This window comes from Rhamphochromis sp. 'chilingali' (assembly GCF_963969265.1).
Source record: "Rhamphochromis sp. 'chilingali' genome assembly, chromosome: 10".
Lineage (NCBI taxonomy): Eukaryota > Metazoa > Chordata > Actinopteri > Cichliformes > Cichlidae > Rhamphochromis > Rhamphochromis sp. 'chilingali'.
The window spans coordinates 13,719,123-13,744,500 of NC_137937.1; the positions used below are offsets into that span (position 1 = coordinate 13,719,123).

At 41.9% G+C, this 25,378-nt stretch overlaps 1 protein-coding gene across 2 annotated transcripts; it reads left to right on the plus strand.

The window, feature by feature from the left end:
- Positions 1-3,461: 3,461 nt before the first annotated feature.
- LOC308404859 (rapamycin-insensitive companion of mTOR-like) lies at positions 3,462-25,378 on the plus strand. Of its 2 annotated transcripts, none has more exons than XM_080895129.1 (37): positions 3,462-3,540; positions 3,666-3,713; positions 5,138-5,235; positions 8,571-8,635; positions 8,858-8,989; positions 9,162-9,225; positions 9,696-9,822; positions 9,963-10,132; positions 10,522-10,589; positions 10,888-10,955; positions 11,048-11,130; positions 11,507-11,594; positions 13,290-13,380; positions 13,487-13,553; positions 13,691-13,771; positions 13,892-13,992; positions 14,515-14,674; positions 14,907-15,008; positions 15,089-15,135; positions 15,242-15,377; positions 15,488-15,687; positions 15,822-15,948; positions 16,235-16,399; positions 16,528-16,604; positions 16,703-16,781; positions 17,156-17,265; positions 17,355-17,442; positions 17,589-17,681; positions 17,789-17,895; positions 18,050-18,279; positions 18,422-19,511; positions 21,059-21,366; positions 21,480-21,686; positions 21,787-21,939; positions 23,145-23,268; positions 23,361-23,499; positions 23,596-25,378. In XM_080895129.1, the coding sequence occupies exons 1-37, from the start codon at positions 3,492-3,494 to the stop codon at positions 23,674-23,676; spliced, it is 5,223 nt and encodes a 1,740-aa protein (XP_080751255.1). In that variant the 5' UTR covers positions 3,462-3,491; the 3' UTR covers positions 23,677-25,378. The 2 variants fall into 2 exon arrangements, with proteins under 2 accessions (XP_080751255.1, XP_080751256.1); XM_080895130.1 differs by having other exon boundaries at positions 21,107-21,366.

The window sequence follows — 25,378 nt, forward strand, 5'->3', positions numbered from 1 at the left end:
GTTTAGTGTAGGGATCAGACTTTCAAAATAAAGCATATTCAGATTGCTCTGACGAGACAGCTCTGTAGTGCTTCTCCTGTCAAAGCAGTGCAGAATAATCAGCATTTCTATAGGTGCTATGACCTGAAGTTGGACTGAAAATCTGTACAACTCAATGGAGACCGCACAGTCCTCTGTGATGCTCCAGTGCTGCACATCACCTAATCAGACAGAGGTCCATCCAGTCCCAGGCACTGCAGTCTCTCTGTCAGGTAGTCAGTAATCCAAAACATTGTTTTAAGTTCAAGGAACTGAACTTCTTTAAATGACCAAACTGATAGATGCAGTAATAGTAAGCATCTGAATCTTCTTTGCAGTTCATTTAATGTCAGGGGGTGAATAGCTTTCAATCTATTTTCCAGATCTGTGTTCCCTTGTAACCATAATCTTTGGTTGCATTAAACTACGAACTTGGTGAACTATGCAGCACATTTTGTTTACATTGTAATCAACCGGCAGAGATTGGTTTCCCAGTCTCTGTTATCATCCAGTGGAGACAGCAGCTGCCATTGCCCCAGTGAGTCAAAACAACTAAATAGTTTATGGCTGAAGATTTTTTATTTTTTTGAGCGAGTGACTATTGACACATTTTAAATCCCTGATTTGCCAATCATGTACACTAGCAGAATGATCTACCTAATACACTCAGTAAACTCATAGATTATGGGGAAGATTAATATAAAATCTCTCATTACAACCCATGAGGATTTAAAAGAAGAGAAAGAATCACAGAGCCATCGCCTACTGTATAACTTTGTATCTATGATGATTCCAGTTCACTAGCTGATGCGCTCAGAGCAAAAGTAAATTATAAAGTTGCCTATCATATCTCTTTCTCATGTGACTTTACACTTTCTCTATTTTCAGTGACTTAATCAGCTGTTTCTATTTCCTTTAGGCTGTTTGTTAATAAAAATGTATTCATATTAATTTTAAAATAGGAATACATTAATGTTATTGATGTTAATGTAAATATAATAGGCCTGCTATAAGCTACTGCCATACCGTTAACTTTTTTTTCTGATTAGCTCACTAATTATAGATAGATAGATAGATAGATAGATAGATAGATAGATAGATAGATAGATAGATAGATAGATAGATAGATAGATAGATAGATAGATAGATAGATAGATAGATTATACAATACTTCTGTCCTTTGGATGTTTCAGATTGGGCCATTAAATTGAGTAGAGCTCAGAATGTGTGTGTAGAGTCATTGCATTTAGAGAGTAAGAGAAAAAGTCACCTTCTTTCATGCATTCAATTGTTAGTTGAAATTAATTTGCAAACAGACAAAATACGCCTGTACTCAGAGAGTGTCTATTTATTTCAAATGGTGAAGCCACATTTCGGTCCACTCCCAGATTGACAAAGTGTTCATTGTTATGTATGGGTAACACCAAGTGTGCAAGACGGTTATTAGATTAGATTAGATTAGATTAGATAGAACTTTATTAATCCCTCGGGTGGGTTCCTCTGGGAAATTCGATTTCCAAAAAAGCACAGCACCGACAGAAGTTACAGAGTTACAGAATATTATATATATATATATATATATATATATATATATATATATATATACGGCCGTAGTGATCGATGTAGCGGTTCCGAATGACAGCAATATCAGGAAGAAGGAACACGAGAAGCTGGAGAAATACCAAGGGCTCAGAGAAGAGCTCGAGAGGATGTGGAGGGTGAAGGTAACGGTGGTCCCCGTGGTAATTGGAGCACTAGGTGCGGTGACTCCCAAGCTAGGCGAGTGGCTCCAGCAGATCCCGGGAACAACATCGGAGATCTCTGTCCAGAAGAGCGCAGTCCTGGGAACAGCTAAGATACTGCGCAGGACCCTCAAGCTCCCAGGCCTCTGGTAGAGGACCCGAGCTTGAAGGATAAACCGCCCGCAGGGGCGTGCTGGGTGTTTATATATATATATATATATATATAATACACACACACACACACACATATATATATATATAAATACAGAGACAATATAAATAAAATATACGAAGGGGATAAATAGAATAAATAGGAATAAAAATAAAAATACAAGTGAATTGCACATTTCAAGTATTGAGTCTATTGCACCGTTGACTATTTACAAAAGTATTGCACAAAAGGTATTGCACAGTGAGGTGAAGAGGCACTACAGCTTAGTTGTTCCCCCCTCCTTTGTCCTCCTGTTTCCCCTCCCTCTCCCCTCCAGGGAGGAGTTAAACAGTCTGATGGCGTGTGGGACAAAGGAGTTTTTAAGTCTGTTAGTTCTTGTCTTTGGGAGAAGCAACCTGTCACTGAACAGACTCTTCTGGTTGTTTATGGCCGTGTGCAGAGGATGTCTGGCATTGTCCATAATGTCCATCAGTTTCTTTAATGTCCTTTTCTCTGCCACTGTCACCAGAGTGTCCAGCTTCATGCCGACCACAGAGCTAGCCCTCCTGATCAGTTTCTCCAGCCTGGATGAGTCCCTCTTTGCTGTGCTGCTCCCCCAGCACACCACAGCATAGAAAAGTACTCCAGCAACCACCGACTGGTAAAACATCCTCAGGAGCTTCCTGCAGATGTTAAAAGACCTCAGCCTCCTGAGGAAGTACAGTCGGCTTTGGGCTTTTTTATACAGGTGCTCTGTGTTGCATGACCAGTCCAGTTTATTGTCCACCCACAGCCCGAGGTACTTGTACTTGTTGACTTGGTTATTGCAGATATTAAGACCTGAAAAGCTGAACATTGTAGTCATTCATTGTTATTATTATTCTTTTCTCACACCTGTTTTGCCTTTAGTAAAACGGCGGAAAAACTAACTAACAAGAAGTTGTGCTGCAATATGATATTTTACTTTTGATATTACTTACTTTTGATATATACAAAAAATTTATGAATAATAATAACTGCATAATAATAACTTGCACATTAGATCATTAAATTATATTTAAAAACCAGAATAAACTACTTTAAATGTTTATTGACAGATTTTACGTGTGAAAAATAGCGAAGTAATCAGTTATAACTATGAAATGTGAAAGGTCGAGCTGGAGCCACTCATAGACATGAATTATTGAAAGTTTTTTTTTCAATCAAAACCAATGTTAAATGTAGACATAATAATAATAATAATAATAATAATAATAATAATAATAATAATAATAATAGGGAAAAGAAGAGGAAGAATATACTTAAACAATAAAAAATGAATGGATAAGGCAAGTCAAAAATTAACTTTACCTGAAATGATAATATTTGTGATAGAAATTATATGGCGTTGAGATCCCCCTTTGCTAACCCTAACACAGTCGCCAGATCAGAGTAATGCTTTTATCACTGGTAAGATTAGAGGGATATTAAGGAGGATCCAGCTGATCTTAGGTCTGCTGAGGATCTGTTGCGGTCCTTCTGTCGTCTGCTGTCTCGCGATAACCCGCGAAGTTTCCGGTGTTGTGTATGTTCCTGGAAACATGGCGGCCAGCTTCCGCGGCCGTCCTATCCGGAGTCTTCGGATGCGAGGTAAGCACAAAAACCTCGGTTCAGCGGCTGCTGTAAAAGCAGGATATTGCAAAATATGATTTTGTCACGCACGCGATGACCTTGGAGTAATGTCTCGGCGTGTCCGTGGTGTGTGTTTTTGACAGGTCGGAATGACAGCGGGGAGGAGAACGTACCGCTGGATCTGAGCAGAGGTAAGCAGAGGCTTCATCACATCACCCTGAAAGCGATTATTGTTCAAAATGGATGAGGGCGATTTCTGCAAACGCTAGCCCCGCGTGGTGAAAGTCTAGACAGTGTACGCGCTTGACCCGTCACTGCTGTTGTTATTTCGCCATTTTCCCTCACTGTTTGGTCTAAAAACGTCGCTATCGATGTCATAACAACAGGCGGCAACGAGCTAACTTAACTAGCTGAGTTAGCGTTAGCTAGCTGCCCCAGCTAACCAGCCATGAAGACGCTCTGTTATTTTGATCGGCGTGAGTGGGCACGATAGCCTGTTATTTAGCCAAGTAGCCATAAGAGTTGCAGTCATGCATTTGTCATCGCTAACTGGCTGGGGGAATTGAGTCTGAAAGCTGTGCGCCGAGAAGCATTGAGGCAACACACGGTGGTTCTTCCAGAGGAGCACTGATAACACAGCTGCACAACTTGTCAGATTTACTCCTCCAGCATCAACACTGCATAGCAGTTTGTTTACACGGAGCAGCGGTGTCTGAGTCCTGGAGGCCCAGATCCCTGCTAGATTCATTACAATCGTCTCAACTAGAGACATGCTCACCTGAAATATGTGTGACTGACAACATTAAAATCTTCACCACAGGAGAGTCTATACACTTAACCTATCAGCTGCTTCAGTGCGATTTGCACTATTTACATGTTCTTCCTGATAATACCAAAACTGGGGAAAATAAAGTATGTCAGTTCCCAGAGGTTTAAAGTTATGAAATAACAAATGTGCATACTAAGTTCATGTAATCACTGTGGCATCAATTAAAATGTGATGTATTCATAACTTACTGTAAGATTGGCTCGTGATGTTTACAAATGCTTGTTACCAAAGTAACCCTTTGGGCTGGCATTTTTCTCATTTCCACTTTTGAGCGATGGATTGAGTGCAGTGTTTGGAGCAGTGAGACTGATGACTAATACTGATAGCTGTTACTTTTTGACAAGCTGCAGCGTAATCAGGCTTATCATCTGCTGCGCTTTGTTGTTGAGGAGAAAGTGATCTGCGCAGCTCATTAAGCTGGTGTTTTCCCAGTTTGTGCGATGTTTACATTTGTCTTGCAGGGCAATATCTGGAAGTCATCCCACGCAAAGCGGGCGTTTAGGCGTCGACCACGCTCAGACGATTCTGTTTTAAAATGCGGTTCCCGTTTGTCAAAATATTTAACGTAGGATAGTTGAAAGGAACTGAAAACAAAAACACTTCCCGCTCAGGTCTGGCTATTTTAGTGTCTAGCCTTTGTTTTGATTGTACACTCTACATTAGTTCCAGCTAAACCAACTTCCTTCCTGCAGGATATCTATTACGGTTCATTGACTGATATTATTATGGCAATATGGCTTAACGCCTCCCTTAGTTACATTGTATTTCCTTTTCATTCTCCTTTAGAACCGTCAGAAAACTTCCGTGAAATCCTTCAAAATGTGGCCAAACCGCACGGAGTCAGTAACATGCGAAAACTGGGCCACCTGAACAACTTCATAAAGGTAACGCTGTCAAGCTCTGATAATTTTTGCCTCATTTAAAGACAGTTTTGCCTCGCTGAAATGTTGTGAGACATGCAGCTTTTTGAGAGGGTTCACTGGGTTCAGATATCTCACAAGATTGATTAGCTGCTCCTCCTCTGTAGTGTCACCACTGACCTCTCCTTGATCTTTTCCTCTTGGGTGTTGATGCCAGCAGGCCTAGTTGTGCCTGTCACTGTGATGCTGACAGTGAATATAACAGGAGCTCGAGGGATAGGAGAGCACTTCAGTCTAATGTGCATCTGGAGCAGCGCTCAGACTTTGAAATCTGAGATTAATAGTGTCTGGTTATTGTTTGTATGGACCCGAGACTTTGATTTGTTAAAAAAATGAAGAAGAAAAGATTACTTTAGTCATTTTTTTCTCTTCTGGTTTTTAATGTGGATGATAAAAAAAAGAGGATTTAGGAGGATTTTCAGTTCAGCAAGGCTTAAAACACAAATATCCTAACATGGATTGTAACACATGTGAGCATATGCAGGTTTTAAATTCTTTTGACCATGCAGTATAACTGCTCTGATTCACTTAACAGCAGTAAATGTTACTGATGCAGAGATGAATAATAGCTATAATATCCCCAAAAGTTTAATCTGTTCATCTGGACGTAGTGTTTTCAGTGGGAGAAGCGTTTCGTCACTCATCTAAGTGTCTTCTTCAGTTGATTGTAGAATGACTGCAATAAAAAAAAGAGTATGAAATGTAAGTTTTTTGCTCATTAAAAAAAATCTGTTTTAGTGTTATCGCTCATCCTTCAGGTCAGCCCTGTTGGTCAGGACTAGTGACCTCTCGAGGGTGTTTTTCTCCTGTCAGCCCAAAACATGCTGGAGTACTCTCCTTCCTGTTATTTTGAACAGGAATAACAGGGGTGGAGAAAATGAGTTAATGATTGCGAGATGAGTGTGAGATAGAAAACTAGCACTTTCTTGTGCCTTGAGCACACTGGCTTTGCTGACTGTCACCTCAGGTGGGGAAAAAAAAAAATCAAAGCCATGTGCACAACTGTCTAATTTACCACAGTTTCACTCTCTCCGTCTGCAACTACGCTGGGGTCGAATTGGTATAAAGTTTGTCATCTGAGTGCAGGTATTTGTCTGCTCTTCACTTTGTTGTGACAGGTCTGTCTGTGTCTGTGTGCAAAGACAGTGATGTGCAGTATTTTAAGGAAGCTAACTAAAAACCAGTATTATCAGAACACTACTGGTTTGTGGTATCTGCAGTTGTCCATGCACATGTTTACAGGAGAGTTTAATCCTGATCATAGCTATATCCTGATTTCCTCTTTCACCACACTGCCTCAGACCACTTCTGACTGCCGGTCATAAGCATATTGTAAACAATTGTTGGTAGCTGTGTGGCAAGTGAGTACTGGCCCTCCTACAACTGTGCAGTTGGCACTGGAGCAGGCTCGAGGCTGAGTGAGAGCATGGGTTTGTGTGCCTGTAATCTGTACACCTAACTCTCTTGTTTACAACTGACTGGAGGGTTATAGCCATGATGTGTGTGTGTCCCATTAGAGCACCATGACTCCGATTCCTTATAAGGGTTCCAGGACAGTGAGGGTTAGCTAATCCCCCACCCCCCCGGAGAGCATCACGTGCACCCTGTCCCCATCTCCTCTCCTCTCCTCTCATTTGCCTGTTTGGGCTCTGACATCACAGCTGTTTTAAAACAACCCTGTACTCCTTCTTGCCTCTCATCACCCATTCCACCCTGCTCCGTCTTGCCTCATGCTCTGCTGTGCTTTAGGAAATTTATGCTCAACTTTGAGGAACAGTTTAAACCAAAAGTACTACAGTGGTTCACTTTCATTAGGAGACACATGGCAGAATAGACAACTGTGATGGAGGAGCATTGACTTGTTGTGTGAAGGAGCCTCAGTGTACCTCTAAGAACGATGTTACAGAACATATAAGACCATATTTGGAACATTAAATATGTAAAATATTGATTAGAGTTCACACTCTCACTAATTGTTGTGTGCAGCTCTACAGTTATTAGGGAGATGTAAACACTCCACATAAGATTTGGATAATGATTACATAGAAACATGGGGCTGACACTTTATAGCTGATTTCAGTCATTTGAATACCCTTCTGGCTTATACTTCGCAATTGCTGTGGCTTTGTTCTGGCAATGTTACCTCTTACACAGTGACAGCAGATTCATTCACTTCCCACATAAAGGGCCCACAAGGCCATTTTTCTGCAGTAAAAGGGAGAAGTGATCGATCTATTTTTTTGTTTGTTTTGCTACATTTTTTAAAATTTCTCTGTCTCCCTCTCTCTCTTTGATTTAATAGTTACAAGTACTGCAACTCTTTATTTTATTATTTCACTGTGTTTACCACAGATTTATATTGTCTCTCATCCTCAAAATCATACGTGTAAAGTCATTTTGAATTGTGGGCTACATACATCCTACTTTGAGCCTACGTGATAAATTTGTAAAATTACAGAAAAAGTAGTAGTAGTAGTTCATTGCCCAGACCGTCGTTTTATAACATGTGAATTTTTCATTGTCCTTTTTTCCTATCTAGTATGGAAACATGTTATAGTACATAGTGGAAAAAACAGGAACTTTTTTCATTTAATTGTTTATACGTTACTTAATTACTTAGCTGTATTATCAATAGCAGTGGTGAGGGGTCTTTTATCAGTAGGAAAGCTGTAAAAGTTATGAAAATACAGTTAAAAGGGTCATAAGTCTGTGCGCTTCATCACATTTCCCAAAGCTGTCCAGTGGGCCGCTTTGGAGTCTTTCCCGGGCTCATTCTGGCCTCCTCCTCTGGTCTCTCAGATCAATAAATAAATTTAAGAAAAAGTGTATTTGATGAGTACTCCTTTTATATGCATATTGAGATGTGATTTTTTTTTACGACATACTGCACAGCCTTACCTGCCTTTAGGGAATTGCTAAAGGTAGACATTCATGCTGGAAACAGGGTCACACTGACTGCCAGACCTGATAGGATAGAGAAAATAGGAGCACATATCTAGGCTATGAGAGAACAATACAACAGAGTTAGTCCGACTATTGAAGACTCTATTTTATGTCCTTTGTGTTTTGACATACTATCATACAAGCATGTGCTTAAGCGACAAATAGTGGCAAGTGTTTTGCCTCTATGGGTTTCCTACTTAGAGCCTCTAAATGAGTTGAACACGTTTTTTTCATTCACAGTTATCCATTAAATCAACATGTACCTGACTGGGCTCGATTTACTCTCGTCCTTCACTAAAACCATGCTAATGGAGTCATGGCCATATTGAAACCATTTTTATGTTTCTGTTTTATAGCTGCTGTGCAGCATTGGCCACCGTGAGGAAAATTTTGGGTTTACATATGAAGAAATCATCATTTGGTAAGTAATCTCAGCTACCGATAATAGTGTAAGTGTGTCCTATTTAATGTGCGCTTTTTATTTACTCTGGCTGTTAAGCTGTTCTGGATTTGGAATAATGATGACGTGAATGTGCGATTGAAAAGTACCAGTCAATGAAGTAATGAAGGAAATAGTCATATCTTGTGTCAGGTTGTCCGTGCTCTAGTTTTAGTCACTTTATTGTTTGTTTTTAATCTCTAGTCTGCGACTAGCTCTCCTTAATGAAGCTAAAGAAGTGCGTGCTGCGGGGTTGCGGGCGCTTCGCTACCTCATCAGAGATACCAGCGTACTGCAGAAGGTCCTCAGACTACAGGTGGATTACTTGATAGCCAGGTGAGCTCCTGCTTTGAACCACCCAGTCAGGTGTAACAGTTGTTATCTTACTAAATGTTTGGGTTTTTTTAGTTAAGTTGTTAGGGTGTTTGTAGTACCATGCTTCAGCCAGTCTTCTTCTTCGGCCCAACCATGGTACATGACTGATTGTTATGATTGTGGATTTTTTCAGATGCATTGACATCCAGCAGAGTAATGAGGGTGAGAGGACTCAGGCTCTACGACTTGTCCGAAAGGTAAAAACAAGGCGTGTGTTTTGGTGATCTTTGTTCCTTCTGACCATTTGCAGAGTCGCTCTCATGTCACTCGAGGAATTTGCCCTCACTGCTCACTCCTGTGCCAGCGAAATGCCACCAGAAAGCTCCCGGGGTTAGCAGGAGTGTCAGTGGGGATGGTTTGCATGTGTCTGCAGGCGGGGTTATTTATAGTTTAGTAGTTTACTGTAAATCTTCACACAGCGCTTAGAGTCATAGTGCTGTGGTTTCAGCTTTAATTTCTTGAAGGAACTACCAGTTTTACAAGCACTAAATATGTGACCTTCAGAATAGTCAGATCCTGTTTTGGCATTTCAAAAGTTGATCTTCTTTTTCTGGAGTTCTCCAAAAAGCAGCCATAAAAAAAGCAAAACAGTGAAGTTATTTTTTGCCTCTCTTTGTCGTGACTTGTTTTGATGACTCATGTTCCCGTCCTCTTCCTCTCTCTGTAGATCATCACTGTCAATGCAATGCTCTTCCCCACGTCTATTGCAAACTCTTTAATTGCTGTGGGGACCGACGGCCTGCAGGAGAGAGACCGCATGGTGCGCGCCGCCATCGCCATCGTTTGCGAGCTAGGTAAAGTGCCTGGTGTTTAAAGATGCAGGCCGGTGCGGTTGCTATGCATGGTGCTCTTTGGGTGAACAGAAAAACTTGTGGAGAACTATTGTTGTTTGACATTATTATTAATATTATTATTATCGCCATTGCCTGTGTAGCCCTGAAGAACCCAGAGGTGGTGGCCAAACGGGGAGGCCTCAGCACCATCCTTAAGAGTGTGATAGACTGTCAACTAAGTCGCATCAACGAAGCACTTATCACCACTATCCTCCACTTACTCAACCACCCACGCACCCGCCAGTATGTGCGTGTTGACGTCGAGTTGGAGGTCTGTGCACACACACACACACACACACACACACACACACACACTGACACACATAGTTTATGAATTGAGAAGAAGCTTCTGTTTAAAAATGAGCCACTGTGCTGGGAGCCATTCCAGTCAGGATTAGCAGAGCTGTAGGTGCCCGTCTCTTTCCCATGGAGCTTACAGTAATCAGTTACAGCATTTCTCCAAAGCCTCATTGTCTGTAAACACTTGGGACAGTAGCAGCTCATCACTGCAGGCACACAGATGTTATATAACATGTGCAGCAGGTTAATTATTACTGCAAGATTTTTCCTGACAGTAGTAAATAGAGATGTAATTTGAAGCTCGCTTTACTGTTGTTTTGTATGCATCAATTTTCTCTGTTTTTGTTCTCTGTTCTCCAGCAAATCCTCGCGCCTTTCACTGATTTTCACTACCGTCACAACGCAGACACGGCTGAGGGGCAACTCAAGTGAGTGTGTGTGTGTGTGTTTAGGTGGTATGAAGAGCCTGTGGTTGAACTGTGAATAGAGAGAGAGAGCGAGAGAGAGGAGGGTTTGTGTAGTGTTTTTGTTAGGCGACCCTTGTTGTCAGGGTGGCTTGACTCTGCAGCGGCTTGCCAGAGGATGTGAAGTCAGATTTTTATAAAAGATCTTTTATGTTTTGTTTGTGTTGTGTAGTCTGAACAACCACCGGCTGAAAGATCATAACGATGTTGTGTGCACAGAACATGATGTCCACTCTTTAACGTGTGTTTTTCTTGTTCACAGGGAAGACAGAGAAGCCCGTTTTTTGTCCAGCCGAATGGCTATAGTGGCTGCTTTCCGCTCCTGGTCCGGTAAGGGCTTTAATATTATTCTTACTGTACATACTTGTTAGGAATACCCACTGTTAAATATCTCCTATTCTCTCTCTCTTTTTTTGTCTCAGGAATTATCAACCTATGCAAGGCTGGAAATTCTGGAATCCAGTCTTTAATTGGCTTACTTTGCATACCAAATATGGAAGTTAGGGTGAGTAAAAAAATGTTTGGCCCTTAAGGAAGTTTGATATTCAAAAACACAGATTTTTCTGATTCTTGCCTGTGAAGATTCCAATCAAGCGATTGTTTTTATTGTGCAGCGGTTAGATGGAGTTGCGTTAGAAATTAAAAATCAACCAAAATTTCCTGTATGAAACAGCCTTTTTACTAATGTTAAGTCTGCTTGGCTTCAGAGGCTTAAAGCACAGAGTGTTTTTGCCATGCCATCTTATCAAACCATTGGGTTCTCTCAAGCTTGCAAATCACTGTTTTACACAGCATTAACATTAGTTCTAACTGTTCTTTTCCGCTACTTAACAATGCCGCTTTTGCCATATCTATATAATTATTTTTAACCAATTTTGCAGAAAGGCTTGTTGGAAGTGTTATATGAGATATTCAGGCTTCCTGTGCCCATTGTAACGCAAGACTTCACTGAAGCCCTTCTAAGTGTTGGTAAGTAAAAAATATCTAATTTTCAAATAATTTAATCCCCATATAAAAACAAGCAGTGGAACTGTTATATTAAGTATTTGATGTAAATAGCACATTTCACTAAAGTTAAGAGGGGAAGCATGAGATTGGAACAGTTATGTAATATAAGAAGGAAAAAAACCACCTGGTTGAAGATCTGACTGCTTGTTAGGTTAATAAGTAACACGACGGGGTGTGAAAAGACATTCCCAGAAAGGTTGAGTTGTTCATGAGTAAAGATGAGAGGGGCTCAGCACTTTTACTCGGTTTGCCCACTGAGTGTGAACATTTTTTCTTTAAACAGTTAACACTAAATGTGTAATTTGGAAAAAGAAAAGCAGAAAACAATGCGACTTAGTCATCTATCGCACAAAATATCATTAAAGATTTGGAGAAAATGGGAAACGAGACAGCGTCAGAAAACCAACACTAAATGACCGTGGTCTTCGGGCCCTTGTGTGACACTGCATCAAAAACAGGTTTTTGTTGGGTTTAGAGCATCGGTCTTCAACCTTTTTTGCGCCACGGACCGGTTTAATGTCAGACAATATTTTCACGGACCGGCCTTTAAGGTGTCGCGGATAAATACAACAAAATAAAATGATACGACCAAGACAAAAGCTGTGGTGTTTTGTAAATATAATAATAATAAACGCAAATTCACTGTGTTATTGTGCAACTTTATTAGCTGCGTCCTCCTGAAATGCGCCAACAACAATGAAAGTAACATCCTCCTCTCTGCCCCTTAATGCTCTCTGGTCACTATGGTAACACGCAAATATTTCTTTCAAAATAAGAAACACAACTACAACACGGAAACAGAGTTAACGATAAAAACCCTGAAAACCATACATTTCACACCCGAACCTCAACTCTTGTGGCCTGGTGCCAGATGACTCACGGACCGGGACCTGTTCGTGTCCCAGGGGATGGGGACTTCTAGTTTAGGAACACTTCTGAATATTTTTATCTGTGGACACAGTTCATAGTTGGATCCACAGATACAAATTAGACCATCCAAAAATCCAGCTGTCCTTCCTGAGCCAACCAGAGCTCATTTAGGAGGGAGAAAGCTGCCCAGTGGTCTCATCTGCTTCATTCTGTAGTGTAAAGAGGGGCCATCTTGTTTATTACCAGGATCTGCTGGGGTTTGGAGATTAATTAGTGCACATTACATGGATAACTGGGCAAATCTGTGAAGGCCCAAATAATGCTTAATGATACACAAGGTAGAAATTTTTGGAGCAACATGATCATAAAGTCCATTTGAAGGAAAACGCTTTCATTTAGCAGGACAGCACCGAAGCACAGTCTGCATGTCTACATAATAAAATGCATTTAGTGGCCCACTGACTACATTTGGTGTGTTTTGAACTAAAAAAAAGTTAGCTTAAATTCTAAATCACCAGGAAACTACGACACGTTTGTGCTTTTGTTCTCTGACATAGTGTGAAAAATGTTCCAGCTCCACTTTTTTGAAATGTGTTAATGCAATCAATTTCAAAAATTAGCATTTTGTCCTGCTTAAGATTAAAAAAAAATCTTTGTTTCAGCATTTCATATGTTATCTCAGTACAGCCTTTGGTTAAATGTAGAACAAAATTTCTTTTAGACCCCTAGTAGGTCCATGTTTTACACACACTGACAGACTGGTCTGTTTGCTCTGTTCTCCTTCAGACCCCGCCAGGTTCCAGGACACCTGGAGACTGTCTGACGGGTTTGTTGCTGCCGAGGCCAAAGTTATCCTACCCCATCGGGCCCGCTCTAGGTGACAAACGAAAGCACAGGATAGAAATGAAATATATTGACAGAACTGTTGTCACTTCAGTGTGTAAACAAGCCATAAAATGATTTTTATCTGCTCCCTTTATTAGGCCTGATCTAATGGACAACTACCTGGCATTTGTTCTTTCTGCCTTCATTTCCAGCGGGCTTTTAGAGGTGAGCTGACACAGTAAAAGCACAATAGGTTTAATTTACTCAGGCTAGGAGTGTGTGTTTCACAGTATTGTATTAACAGCTTTTGGGTGGCTTTTATATTGATGTCCTTCCTTGTGCCTTTATTTTTGATACTGTAGGGCCTTGTTGAAGTTGTGACCAGTAGCGATGACCAGCTTGCTGTCAGGGCCACCATCCTTCTGGGAGACCTTTTACACATGGTAATAAAAAAAAGTATAATTTTGTGCATTTCTAAAAGTTTCTAAGCTATATCTTTGTTTCTTTGACTCCTTTGGCTTCTTTTGCTATACTCACCAAGGTTTTATTTCTCTCTTGATCAGGCAAATACCATCCTTCCTCATTCCCATAGTCACCACTTGCACTGCCTTCCCACTCTCATCAACATGGCAGCCTCCTTTGACATCCCCCAAGAGAAACGACTGTGAGTACAAACTGCCACACACGCAATCACTCTTGTTTTTTTTATTGTAACAAAATAATTTCCTCTAATCTTTAGTCATCATTCTTTGCAGTGTTCTCTCATAAAGATGTTCTTATCAGTAGTGCTGATTTCAGGGCTATAGACTGGTCATTGACTCGCTGGTAACAATCAGTCGCTAATAAAGCGTGTCCACGACCGGTTGACGAGTGGTTGCTGGAGGTTGAAAAGTGGGTGCTGCACAATAAGCTTCCTTGGATTTACATTGGTTGCAAGCAGATTGCCGTGGTCACCTGTAGTTCGTGTGGAAGAAAAGGGATCTGTTCGCCTTCAACGTTCAAAGTTGTGCATTTTCAGTGATAACGTTGGCATCTTCCATGTCACACCAACTCGATCATTTTGAAAATTTCATCCAGCCACTACTCGCCAACTGGTCGCCGACTAACTTGTAGGATTTACTTGAATACGTACTAGTTGTTAAACCACTTTTAAAACATCCTCCATCTTTGTCTCTATGCGCTCTAGGCGAGCAAGTGCAGCCGTCAACAATCTGAAACGTTTCCATGAGAAGAAGAAGAAAGGTTTGAAACCGCACAGTCTTTATCTGGACCACATCATTCGCAAGTCTGTGTCGTCACATAACCGCAGAGATTCACGTGTCCACAAAGACATCTATGTCATTAAGGTAAAGATCAACATCTTTTACGTATTTTCCATCTTACGGTTGGTCTTGGCTTTGGCTTCTGTGTGTTTGTTGCAAAGTATGTGGTGTGTTTAGTGTAGCTAGAAAGAGGGAGGCTGTTATTTGCTGCAAACCTGATTTGAACAATTTAAGCCAAAAGTTTAAACATTTAAATAAAAAAAAGTAGTTTTACTTTCATATTTACAGCTTCTGTTTTTTCTGCTTCTGTGCTCAGGACACAGAAGAAGCACTGATGATGAATCTGCGAGACAGTCAGATTCTCAACCACAAGCAGAATTTGGAGTGGAATTGGTTGCTTATTGCCACCATCCTCAAGGTCAGGCTGTTCTCATGTACCACCACAGACTCGATGTTTTGTTTTTACATGTGTAAAAGGGTATTTTTTTGTCTTCTCAGTGGCCAAATGTAAACCTCAGGAACAACAAAGATGAACAGATGCACAAGTAAGCCTTTTTTATTTAACCACAGCTCATTACAAGAAACTGAATTTGTTCAGCGTGTTTTTCTCACATCCTGTTTTACATTTCTATTTGTTTTTGTCTGATGCAGGTTTGTTCGGAGGCTGCTGTACTTTTATAAGCCCAGTAGTAAGTTGTACGCAGGGCTTGCGTTGGATCACCTAAAGGCCAGACAACTCACTGTGGTTGGCTGTCAGTTTGTTGAGTTCCTCATGGATTCCGATGAGGTTAGAGAGGTTTACACTGATGCTCGTACTCTAATTTATTTCTTCTTTTTGGTCATTTACGAACCCACCTTTGTTTTTGACGCTTTATTTTTTCCCCCGCCATCAACCAGGATGGCCAGGGTTACCTGGAGGACCTGGTGAAGGACATGGTATCGTGGCTCTCCTCGTCCTCTGGAATGAAGCCCGAGCGCTGTCTGCAGAGTAATGGCCTGCTCACTACACTCAGCCAACACTACTTCCTCTTCCTGGGGACGCTCTCGGCACACCCACAGGGAGTCAAACTACTAGAGAAATGTGGCCTGTTTCAGTGGTGAGTGAGCAGAAAAGTCTTTAATCTATTTTGAGCTTTTCCAGGCCTGCAGAGTGAAATTGTGTCAGAGCTGTTTGATTAAAAACATCCTGCAAGGTGACATTTGCACTTTTTTTTCTCCCCTCTATTTTCAGCCTGCTGAATCTGTGCTCTGTAAAGAACCAGGATGCTGTGCTGAAACTCGCTGTATCCACACTGGACTACAGCAGAGATGGTCTGGCCAGAGTGATCCTCTCCAAGATCCTCACTGCTTCTACTGATGTAAGCAAGCTGTTAAAACACTAATATTGTAATTAGTAGTAATGGGGAAGTTTTTGTTTTTTTTTCATGCACAGTGGTCAGCAACCTCTTATCACACTGCCACATTTGCAGGCATAAAATAAACTGAATCATCTATTGCCAAACTTGCCCTTTTTTCTTTTTCTAAACACACCCGATCACCTCATTTTCCTCCACCCACCACACCTTCTGAGAAGTCGTAGGCCTCTTGGCAATTAAATGTTCGCACTACCCCTGATCACACAATACTTCTTGTCTCGCTGTGCAGACGTGCAGGCTGTATGCTACCAAGCACCTCCGCGTGCTGCTGCGTGCAGGCGTGGAGTTCTTCAGTAGCTGGGGCATGGAGCTGCTGGTCACACAGCTTCACGACCACAACAAGGCTGTGTCCATGGAGGCCCTGGACATACTGGATGAGGCGTGTGAAGACAAGGTGAGTGATGATGCCGCTTAGATTGTTCTCAGCAAAGCAATTAAATAATAAAATAGCAAAAGCAGATAAGATTAAGCCCATCGTGTTATCTGACAGTTTCGTTTCGTGCCCATTCTGCTGCTTTACAGGCCAACCTTCACGCTCTAATCCAGCTGAAACCAGCTGTGTCCCACCTGGGAGACAAAGGCCTCTTACTGCTCCTCAGGTAGGTGTTTACCACTACAACATTACAAAAACAGTGTGTCACTCTGAAATAGTCCTTCTTGAACACACTCTACATCTTTTTTTCCCCTGCATTTTTAGGTTCCTGTCCATTCCTAAAGGTTTCTCCTACCTCAATGAGAGGGGCTATGTCAGCAAACAGCTGGATAAATGGCAAAAGGTATTATTCAAATATCAGCAGACAGCTTAATGAAATCTCATTTAAAATATTCTGAAATCATGTGGCTATAACAAGGACACATACAAATGAGTTTCCTCCCCTCACCCCAACCGGTCACGGCAGATTGCTGCCCGTCTCTGAGCCTGGTTCTGCTGGAAGTTTCTTTCTGTTAAATGGGAGTTTTTCCTTCCCACTGTCACCAAAGCGCTTGCTCATAGTGGGTCATATGATTGTTGGGTTTTTTTCTGTTTTCTTTGTATTGTAGGGTCTTAACCTTGCAGTATAAAGCACCTTTGAGGCAACTGTTGTTGTGATTTGGCATTCTATAAATAAAATTGAATTGAATTGAATATTAAGTAGACTGTGCATTGCAGGAGTATAATCTTAAGTATGTGGACCAGATAGAGGAGCAGCTCAATGAAGCACTAACAACTTACCGCAAACCTGTCGATGGAGACAACTACGTCAGACGCAGCAACCAAAGGTAAGAAGGGTGAAATTTGGGGCCATTCGATGAGCTGTAGCAGTGAATGGGTTTTTGACTGTGCCTGATTTCTTTGGCCATGTCTCCAGGTTACAAAGACCAAACGTCTATCTCCCTGTGCACTTGTATGGTCAGCTGGTTCACGATAAGACAGGCTGTCATTTATTAGAGGCTCAGGTAAGGTCTCTCTCTTCTCTTTTTTTTTTTTTTTTTTTTTTTTTTTTTTTTTTTTTTTTTTTTTTTTTAAACTAAAAATGATCATTCAGCTGTTCTGTAGGACTAAAGTGCCATTTGTCTTTTATTTTTGCCCCATCTGTTTCCAGAGTGTAGTGCCTGACCTTAGCTACACGATTCGCTCCCCGATGCTGGACACCTGGGAGGGCATCAAACAGCTCAAAGCTGCTCTCTGGGCACTAGTCAGTAACGCAGATTAATCCGTGTCACATAAGTTAATCTTTAATGATAATACAAAGACATGGGCTTGATTGTGGTTGTTTTTCGTTTTGTTTTTTTGTTTTTTCAGGGCAACATTGGCTCTTCAAACTGGGGTCTGAATCTCCTGCAGGAGGAGAACGTCATTCCTGATATCCTTGCATTGGCTCAGCACTGTGAGGTGCTGTCAGTGCGAGGGTGAGCTTTTCTTTCTTTGTCTTTTATTCAGTTACATTTAAAAGCGTTACTATGGAACATGTAACGTCAGACTGTTTTTTTTTTGTGTGTGTTTTTATTTTTTAAATTTCATAGAGCAGTATTTTGTATTTTGACTATCACTTGGTGTCCACAGGACATGTGTGTATGTGCTGGGTGTGATCACCAAGACCAAGCAGGGCTGTGAGGTACTAAAACAGTTCGGTTGGGATGCAGTCAGACACAGTCGCAGGACGCTGTGGCCCGTCACTCCAGACGAAGTGGACACGCAGCTGACCTCTGAACTTTCTTCAGTACCGAGCACGCTCAGTCTAAACTCGGAGTCCACCAGCTCCCGCCACAACAGCGAGAGCGAGTCTCAACCAAGTACGTAGCACATTGCCTTTGCTTTGTCACCATGTTCTCCAAAACGATTGAAATTTATGTTTTGTTTCTTTAACAGATCTCTATAATAATCAGTAATTATTGCTAGAAGTTGGACGTTTTTAATTAATTTCATTTCTCTTAGACATGTACATCCTGGATGATGACAAGTGTGATGTTCTGGACCAGTCGGATGAGACTTCTTTATACTTACACTCCAAACCAGTCAAAGACCGTAGCCCCTTTACAATACTGGCCTCTACTCGCTTTGTTCGCACTCGCTTCCTGAACTCCCTGTCTCTCCCCAGCAAGAAACTGCGCTCCACCAGTGACCCCAAGACACCATCGGGCTCCCGAACCCCCACTGAGCTCAAGACTGGGAGTATGAGGCGGAACAGGACAGTGACAGAGCCCTCTGTCTACAGCCCAAACCAGGGGGACTTTACCCCTATCTTTAATGGCCGAGGAATGCCAAAGAGTCCAACGGTCAGTCTGGAGACATCATTTGTTGGGACAAGAGGGGGCTCAGAGGAGCACTTGGTGGATGGCAGGCTGTCGAAGGGAGGAGGCTCAGGCCTCGGACTTAGTACTCTCGGAGGCCAGGGGGCTGCAGAGCAACATAGCCGGGAGAGAGAGCAGAGCAGCCGGGAGCGTCTAGCAGGAGATGGCGGCTCTTCTAGCGGAGGCAATGTAGGAGGGGGTGGCGGAGGTACTCAGTTTAAAAGCCGCAGTCAGAGCTTTAACACGGACACCACAACGAGCGGCATCAGCTCCATGAGCTCCAGTCCCTCTCGGGAAACCGTTGGTAACCCGGAGCATCCGGAGGCCGAACCGGATTCCTCTGACTGCGTGAGCCTCAACACAGTAGTGTCTGCCAAGACTGTCAAAACACTCTCATCCCTCACCCCCCAGTCACAGACTAACCACATGTCCACATCCAAGTCCTCCACTGTCTCTCTGGTACCTCCCGGCTCCTCCCACACCCTCCCCCGCCGGGCTCAGTCTCTCAAGTCCCCCTCAGTGACCACCATAAAAAGCCTGGCTGATTGTAGCTTCATGTACACCAGCCCGAGAGACGCGCTGGGCTACGCTACGCTGAAGAGGCTTCAGCAGCAGAGGATACACCCATCTTTGTCTCACAGTGAAGCGCTGGCTTCACCTGCCAAAGATGTGTTGTTCACAGACACCATCACTATGAAGAGCGGCAGTCTCGATTCCAGACTAACTCCCCGCAGGTAAGTCGGCTCCACTGCAGGGTTTGCTTCATGGAAACGGAACATCTTAACCCATCTCTATTATTCTGTTGTCTTTTTGAGCGTATTTAATTTAGGTTTGGTGCCACGTGAAGATGTTTATGGAAGCCCGTTTCCGCCACTAAAAAAAAAAAAAAAAAAGGATCCATAACTCAAAATTTTGAGTTATTTTCTTGAAATTTCGAGTTATTATCTCGAAATTTCGACATATTAACTCAAAATTTTGAGAAAAGCAACTCGAAATTTCGAGTTAGCGCTGCCAATCAGTAATCTACGTGAATGACGTCATTTCCATGTTACCCGGAAGCTGAAGCCCTCAGCTACAAATGCTACAGCTAAGCTACCGGTATTACATCCAGTCGTGAATGCACAGATTGCTGAGTGTTTTCAGCCTGGCTTCACAAATGATGTGTTATTAGCTGAATCACATGGTGTTACTATCAGCAAACATACTTTAATTTGTTGGGATCCGTTTTTGAGTGCGCGGTCCTGCGCCATATGCTTCCGGGTAACAAGAAAGCGACCTCATTCACGTATATTTTTGATTGACAGAGCTAACTCGAAATTTTGAGAAAAGTAACTCGAAATTTCGAGTTATTTTCTCGAAATTTCGAGTTATTATCTCGAAATTTCGAGTTATGGATACTAGCTTTTTTTTTTTTTTTTTTAGTGGCGGAAACGGGCTTCCATAGATGTTAGCCGTCAGCCTAAAGAATGTTTAAAAACATGCCTGAACCTGAGTTTTCGCTTTTAGTTTTTTTTGTACCTTTGGAATGACAGATTTTTTTTGGGGGGGGGTGAAGGGTGTCTTTTTGTGCACCTTCTGCTGTGTCTGTCAGGATATCAGATAGGAGGGTTACCTGTCCAGAACCCAGCGCCGTAAGTTCGTACCGCAGGCTGTCCAGAACACTCGTACCGCGGTGGGTGGACCTAGCTTGTGTCCTCCTTTAGAGATGTAGCTTCTAGCACCAGTCCAGACAGATCAATATGTTGTTGCTGCTTTAGTAGAGTACTAACTGCTCTTTGCCTACAGTTGATCCATCAGTGCTTTCCTGTTGTGCAAGTAAGTCCCACGTAGACTGGTGAATTTCTAGTGGCCCCCCTGTGACCCCAACTTAAAAATATAAATGGCAAACAGGTAGAGATTAGTGCAATTTGATGTTTTACAATGTGTCTAGTATAAATGCATCACAGTGATAAGTCATGCATAGAAAAAATGTGGTGGGTAAGGTAAGTTAGTGCAAAAAGCAGGACCAGAAAATAAGGAAATGTGAAAGAGTGTGAAAAAAGAGCTAAACCTCTGATACAAAGGTGTAACAGATGAGTTCATAACTCTTAACCTGTACATTACCCACTGATTGCACTAGAAAAATAATTCATTTATAACTTTAAACCTCAGACAATGGAGACAAAATGTCTTTTGCTGCCGCTGCTCTGATGGCGTTCTGCAGCAAAAAAAAGTTTCCCCTCTCTGTTCTTTTACCAAACATTTTTTCCCATTTATTCCCCATGTTCCTTTTCTTTCCCAGCCTCTCCCCCCGGATCCTCTCACGCACCTCTCCTCTTGCCCTCCCTAGGTTTCTGAAAGCTCTGAGTTTTGCCTCTTTGGATAAAGAAGAGCTACTCAGTCCAATCAACCAAAGCACCCTGCACCGCTGCTCTTCAGTACGCTCCATGGTCTCCAGCGTCACCTTCGGATGTAACGACGACTACATTGGCCTTGCACTGCCGATGGACATCCATGACATGTTCCACATCAGAGACTCTGCCTACTTTCAGCAGAGGATCAGCCCGCCATCGGAAGAGCGGAAACGTTTTCTTTTCGGTGACGGCGATGGTAACGTCCACTTTGCACATAATTAAATAAACTATTGAAAGCTTATGAAAGAAAGAAACAAAGCTGCACAAAGACAAGAGACTGATTTCTGTTGGTGCTTATCACCTCTATAGGTGATCGTCCTGCCCTCCCAGTGCTGAAGCAGCAGTTTAGTATCTCAGAGCTGATTGTGCACCGAGGAGACACCCCGAACCACATGGTGGGCTCAGAGGAGACGGGCCTGCAGGTTCACACTGAAGAAAACTGCCTCTACTGCGTGGGAGCGATCGTCCTTGGATACCCCACCCAACCACTGATCAATAGCACACACTCTCGTACAGGTAAGCTGACACGCGCACACATTCAGTCATTTGAACGGATGCGGATTGAACCTAACAGATACTTCAAGGAATGCTTTTTTCTTCCCATCTTTTCTCGCAGATTTTGTCGACTTTCCATCATGGGGAGGCCAGAGCGGCCACCGCCTGGAGGTGATGCCACAGTCAAAATTTTCTGGGGTGTCAGGCTGCAGTGATGCTGCTGTGTCACAAGGTTCAGTCTCTGGCACACCTACACCTGGTGACATTGTCATTGGTAAGCTCACAAATAACCACAATATGCTAAATTAAAAAGTGCTGCTTTGTTCCAGTTGAAAGTCGTACTGTCTCCTTCTCCATCAACTCATTTGTTGGACCTTTTTTCTCTTTCCACCTGTTTCCTCTCTCTTTCTCTAGACCATCAAAGCAAATTAGAATGACAAAGGAAGTCTTTATTTAACTAGGAAAGTCTGTTTAGTTTAATCTTTTTTTTGTTGATGAGTGTCCTAAAATGACCAGTGGCAGGACAAGTGAGTCAAACTTTGTGCCCTGTGGAATATTCAGTCCTTAATGTTTGATTAAAGTTCAGTTCTGTGGAATAAGCAAATGCAAAAGCCCACACACACATTGATACTTCAGCATAAAATTGCAGCATTAATAAGAAATAAAAGTTAAACCCAAACTCCCAGACATTGACAATGAAGTAATTTCTTGAAGGTTTAGTTTTGAATTTTCATTCAATGTTTCTTATTCCAAGAAATGATGTAACAGAATAAGTATTTAAGATGAAGTCTTAGGGAGTTTATTAGTTTTACAAATGACTTGAGATCACTGCATGGTTGGTTCCAACATAATAAGAATCACATTTGAACGAATTAACGAGTCAAACAAATCTCATCATCCACACTGCTCTGCATCAGTTTTCAGCTCTCCTGCTCAGGCCCAAGAGCCGCCCCACTCAGCTGCTCTGCTCTGCATTTATGGATTAGTTCTCCACACTCTGGATTCTCCCCCCAGTTCAGCTGCGCTTCCCACACTGCCCCGCACAGCCAGCAACCAGTCCAGTTCCCCATTTGTGTCCAATAACACACTCCACCCAGCTCTGCCACGTCTCCAACAACCCACTCAGCCCTGCAATAATTAATCACGTTTTATTGAACTTTATCAATCAATCACATGCCGCTAGCTCTGGATCAGTTTATAGCAGTTTTTATATCAAACTATGTATAAACAATAAATGTTGCTAGGAAACCTGGCATGCTGCAGGCTGATTTGACTGTTTTTCTTCTCATCCCACACACTTCAGAATTCACTGTATGATGAATAAACCCAATTTTAGAGACAGTAATAAATTATGAGGAGATGGGGTTATATTTTAATTGAGTTACTTTATTTATAAAGTGCCATTGGGTGATAATGAGTCCCTTGGTTTTGTGAACGTAAATAAGAGTGTATGTATAAATATTCGCTTGCTTCCCTCAGGTGGCAAGGCGATATCCGAGGACGGCCCCGCCTCTCGAGTCTTACTGAGGAAGGAGGTGCTCCGCCTCATCATCAACCTCAGCTCCTCCGTAGGAACCAAAGGCCACGAAACAGGACTACTGACGTAAGGCTCCTTTTCCCCCTTTTGTGCATATACTCTGGATGCATTTTAAAGTTGTTTTTCCAAGGTCTCTAAAATATTTCATCTCTCTTCAGGATAAAAGAGAAGTTTTCATATGCGTTTGATGACATTTGCCTGTACTCTGAGGTTTCTCATCTCTTATCCCACTGTGCATTTCGCCTGACCTCAAGACGTTTCATACAAGAACTTTTCCAGGATGTGCAATTTATGCCAGTAAGATCAATTGAAACTTGATTTGAAGTTTTTTAAAACGGACTGTGTCCTTGTGCTTACATGTTTAATCACTGTTCTTCTTTTGGTTCTCCCCAGATGTTTGAGGAAGCAGAAGCAATCCTGACAAAGCAACCAAAACCTGTTGAAGAGGACGCTGACCCTCCTGAAGAATCCTGATCATCCCATTTCTCCCCCATCCCTCCTGCTTTCCCTGCACAGCTGCAGACCCGGCTTCTTATCACCCTGAAAGGAAGACAAAACTGAAATAATATGAGTTAAGGCTCTGAAGATGGGGTGGGGCATTTCGATGTGTTTCTGATGGATTTTAACAGCACCACAGCCAAGGAAAAAGAGGAGATGGTCATCAGTCACCTTACATACGAGCTGGAAACAAAGGACGTCAGCATCTATAAACAAATGTAATCCGACACGCCTAATGCTGTCTCAGACTTTTTTTTTCTTTTTCTAAATAAAAACACGGGAAAAAGGGGGAGCAGTTTAACCAAATACTGTTTTCAAATGGACTGGCGATGTCGAGCAACACTCAATAATACATCAACATAATGCTCAGCGACAAGCTAAATCATTAGGACAAAGACTCGAGCTGTGTTTAAAAAACAAAAACAAACAAAAAACTATCATTTTTTTCCCTCCTCTTTCCAGAGGTGGTCTTGTTTTTTTTTTTGTTTTTTTTCTGTAATGAAATAAGTCATGTCGTCGTGTCTGCCCAGTGGTTCCTCAGACCTTGCGTTCTTTTCTTTGACAAAACACTACAGAGGGATCCTGCTGATTTTAAAACGTACCTGGAGCCTTCATATCCCACCCCGACTCGTGATCTGTTCTAGCCGGATATGTGCTTTTGCTTCTCTTGCCTCTCTACTTCTTACAACCTGTAGCCTCTTGTCAGCACAGGTAGCCAATTGCTTTTCTAGTTCTTGTATCTCAGACAATCAAACATCACTAGTATTCTATTTTCTAAAGCATTATATCTACCACCCTCACGCAGTACATGAGAAGAATAGCACGTAATTTAATGCTAGTTTATGCCATCCTTTACCTGCTAAGGACTTCTCGTGGTTTTTTTCTTCCACTGCATTTTTAGCGAGCTTCTCTGGAAGTGGGTCGATCCTTGGAAAGACGCTCGGAAGATTCATTGTAGATTCAGTCCCAATCTCTGCTCACACGTGTTTCCAAACTCTGCGTAAACCCAGCGGCTGCCCATCTCTATACCTTCTTACCTTTGTGCTTCACCTCCACTGCATGTCCAACAAGCATGGCGAAGTTGTAATGTCACCTGAACGTGTTTCTTGCTTGTAAAACCTTTTTAAAAATAGGTTGCCATTACTTGCTGCCATTACGTTGTAGGACTATAATGACCCCTGGATTTGCCTCCACCATGCAGTTTCACAGGGGGGAACGCGAGCGATGACTAAAGGATTTATAAAAGGTTTTCCAGGGAAACAGGGGAGCTCGGTTTCCATTGGCTTATAATTATTTTTATTTTTTAATTTAATTTTTAATTTTTTTTTTTTTGCTCTACTGCTGCTACACAAATGGACTCATAGAGAGATGATTCATAGATCAGCTGAGTGATGTCAGATCCGATCTATTTATTATATGTCTGTACCATAGAGTGAGCTCAACCAGAGAAGAAAAAAGTTATTTATATTTTTTCCTCAAGACTGTATTATAATTTAAACGTTTCCTTTTTTTTTTCTCCTTTTTTTTTTTTTTTGCCTGAATCGTGGTTTCCCTTGTATAATGTGTACAGTATGTTTTGGGGGCATTGGTGACCTAAAGAAACATACAATCCTATCAAAGGGATGCATTGTTAATAAAACAAAATTTGAAATACCCAAAGATAGTTGATATTATTTAA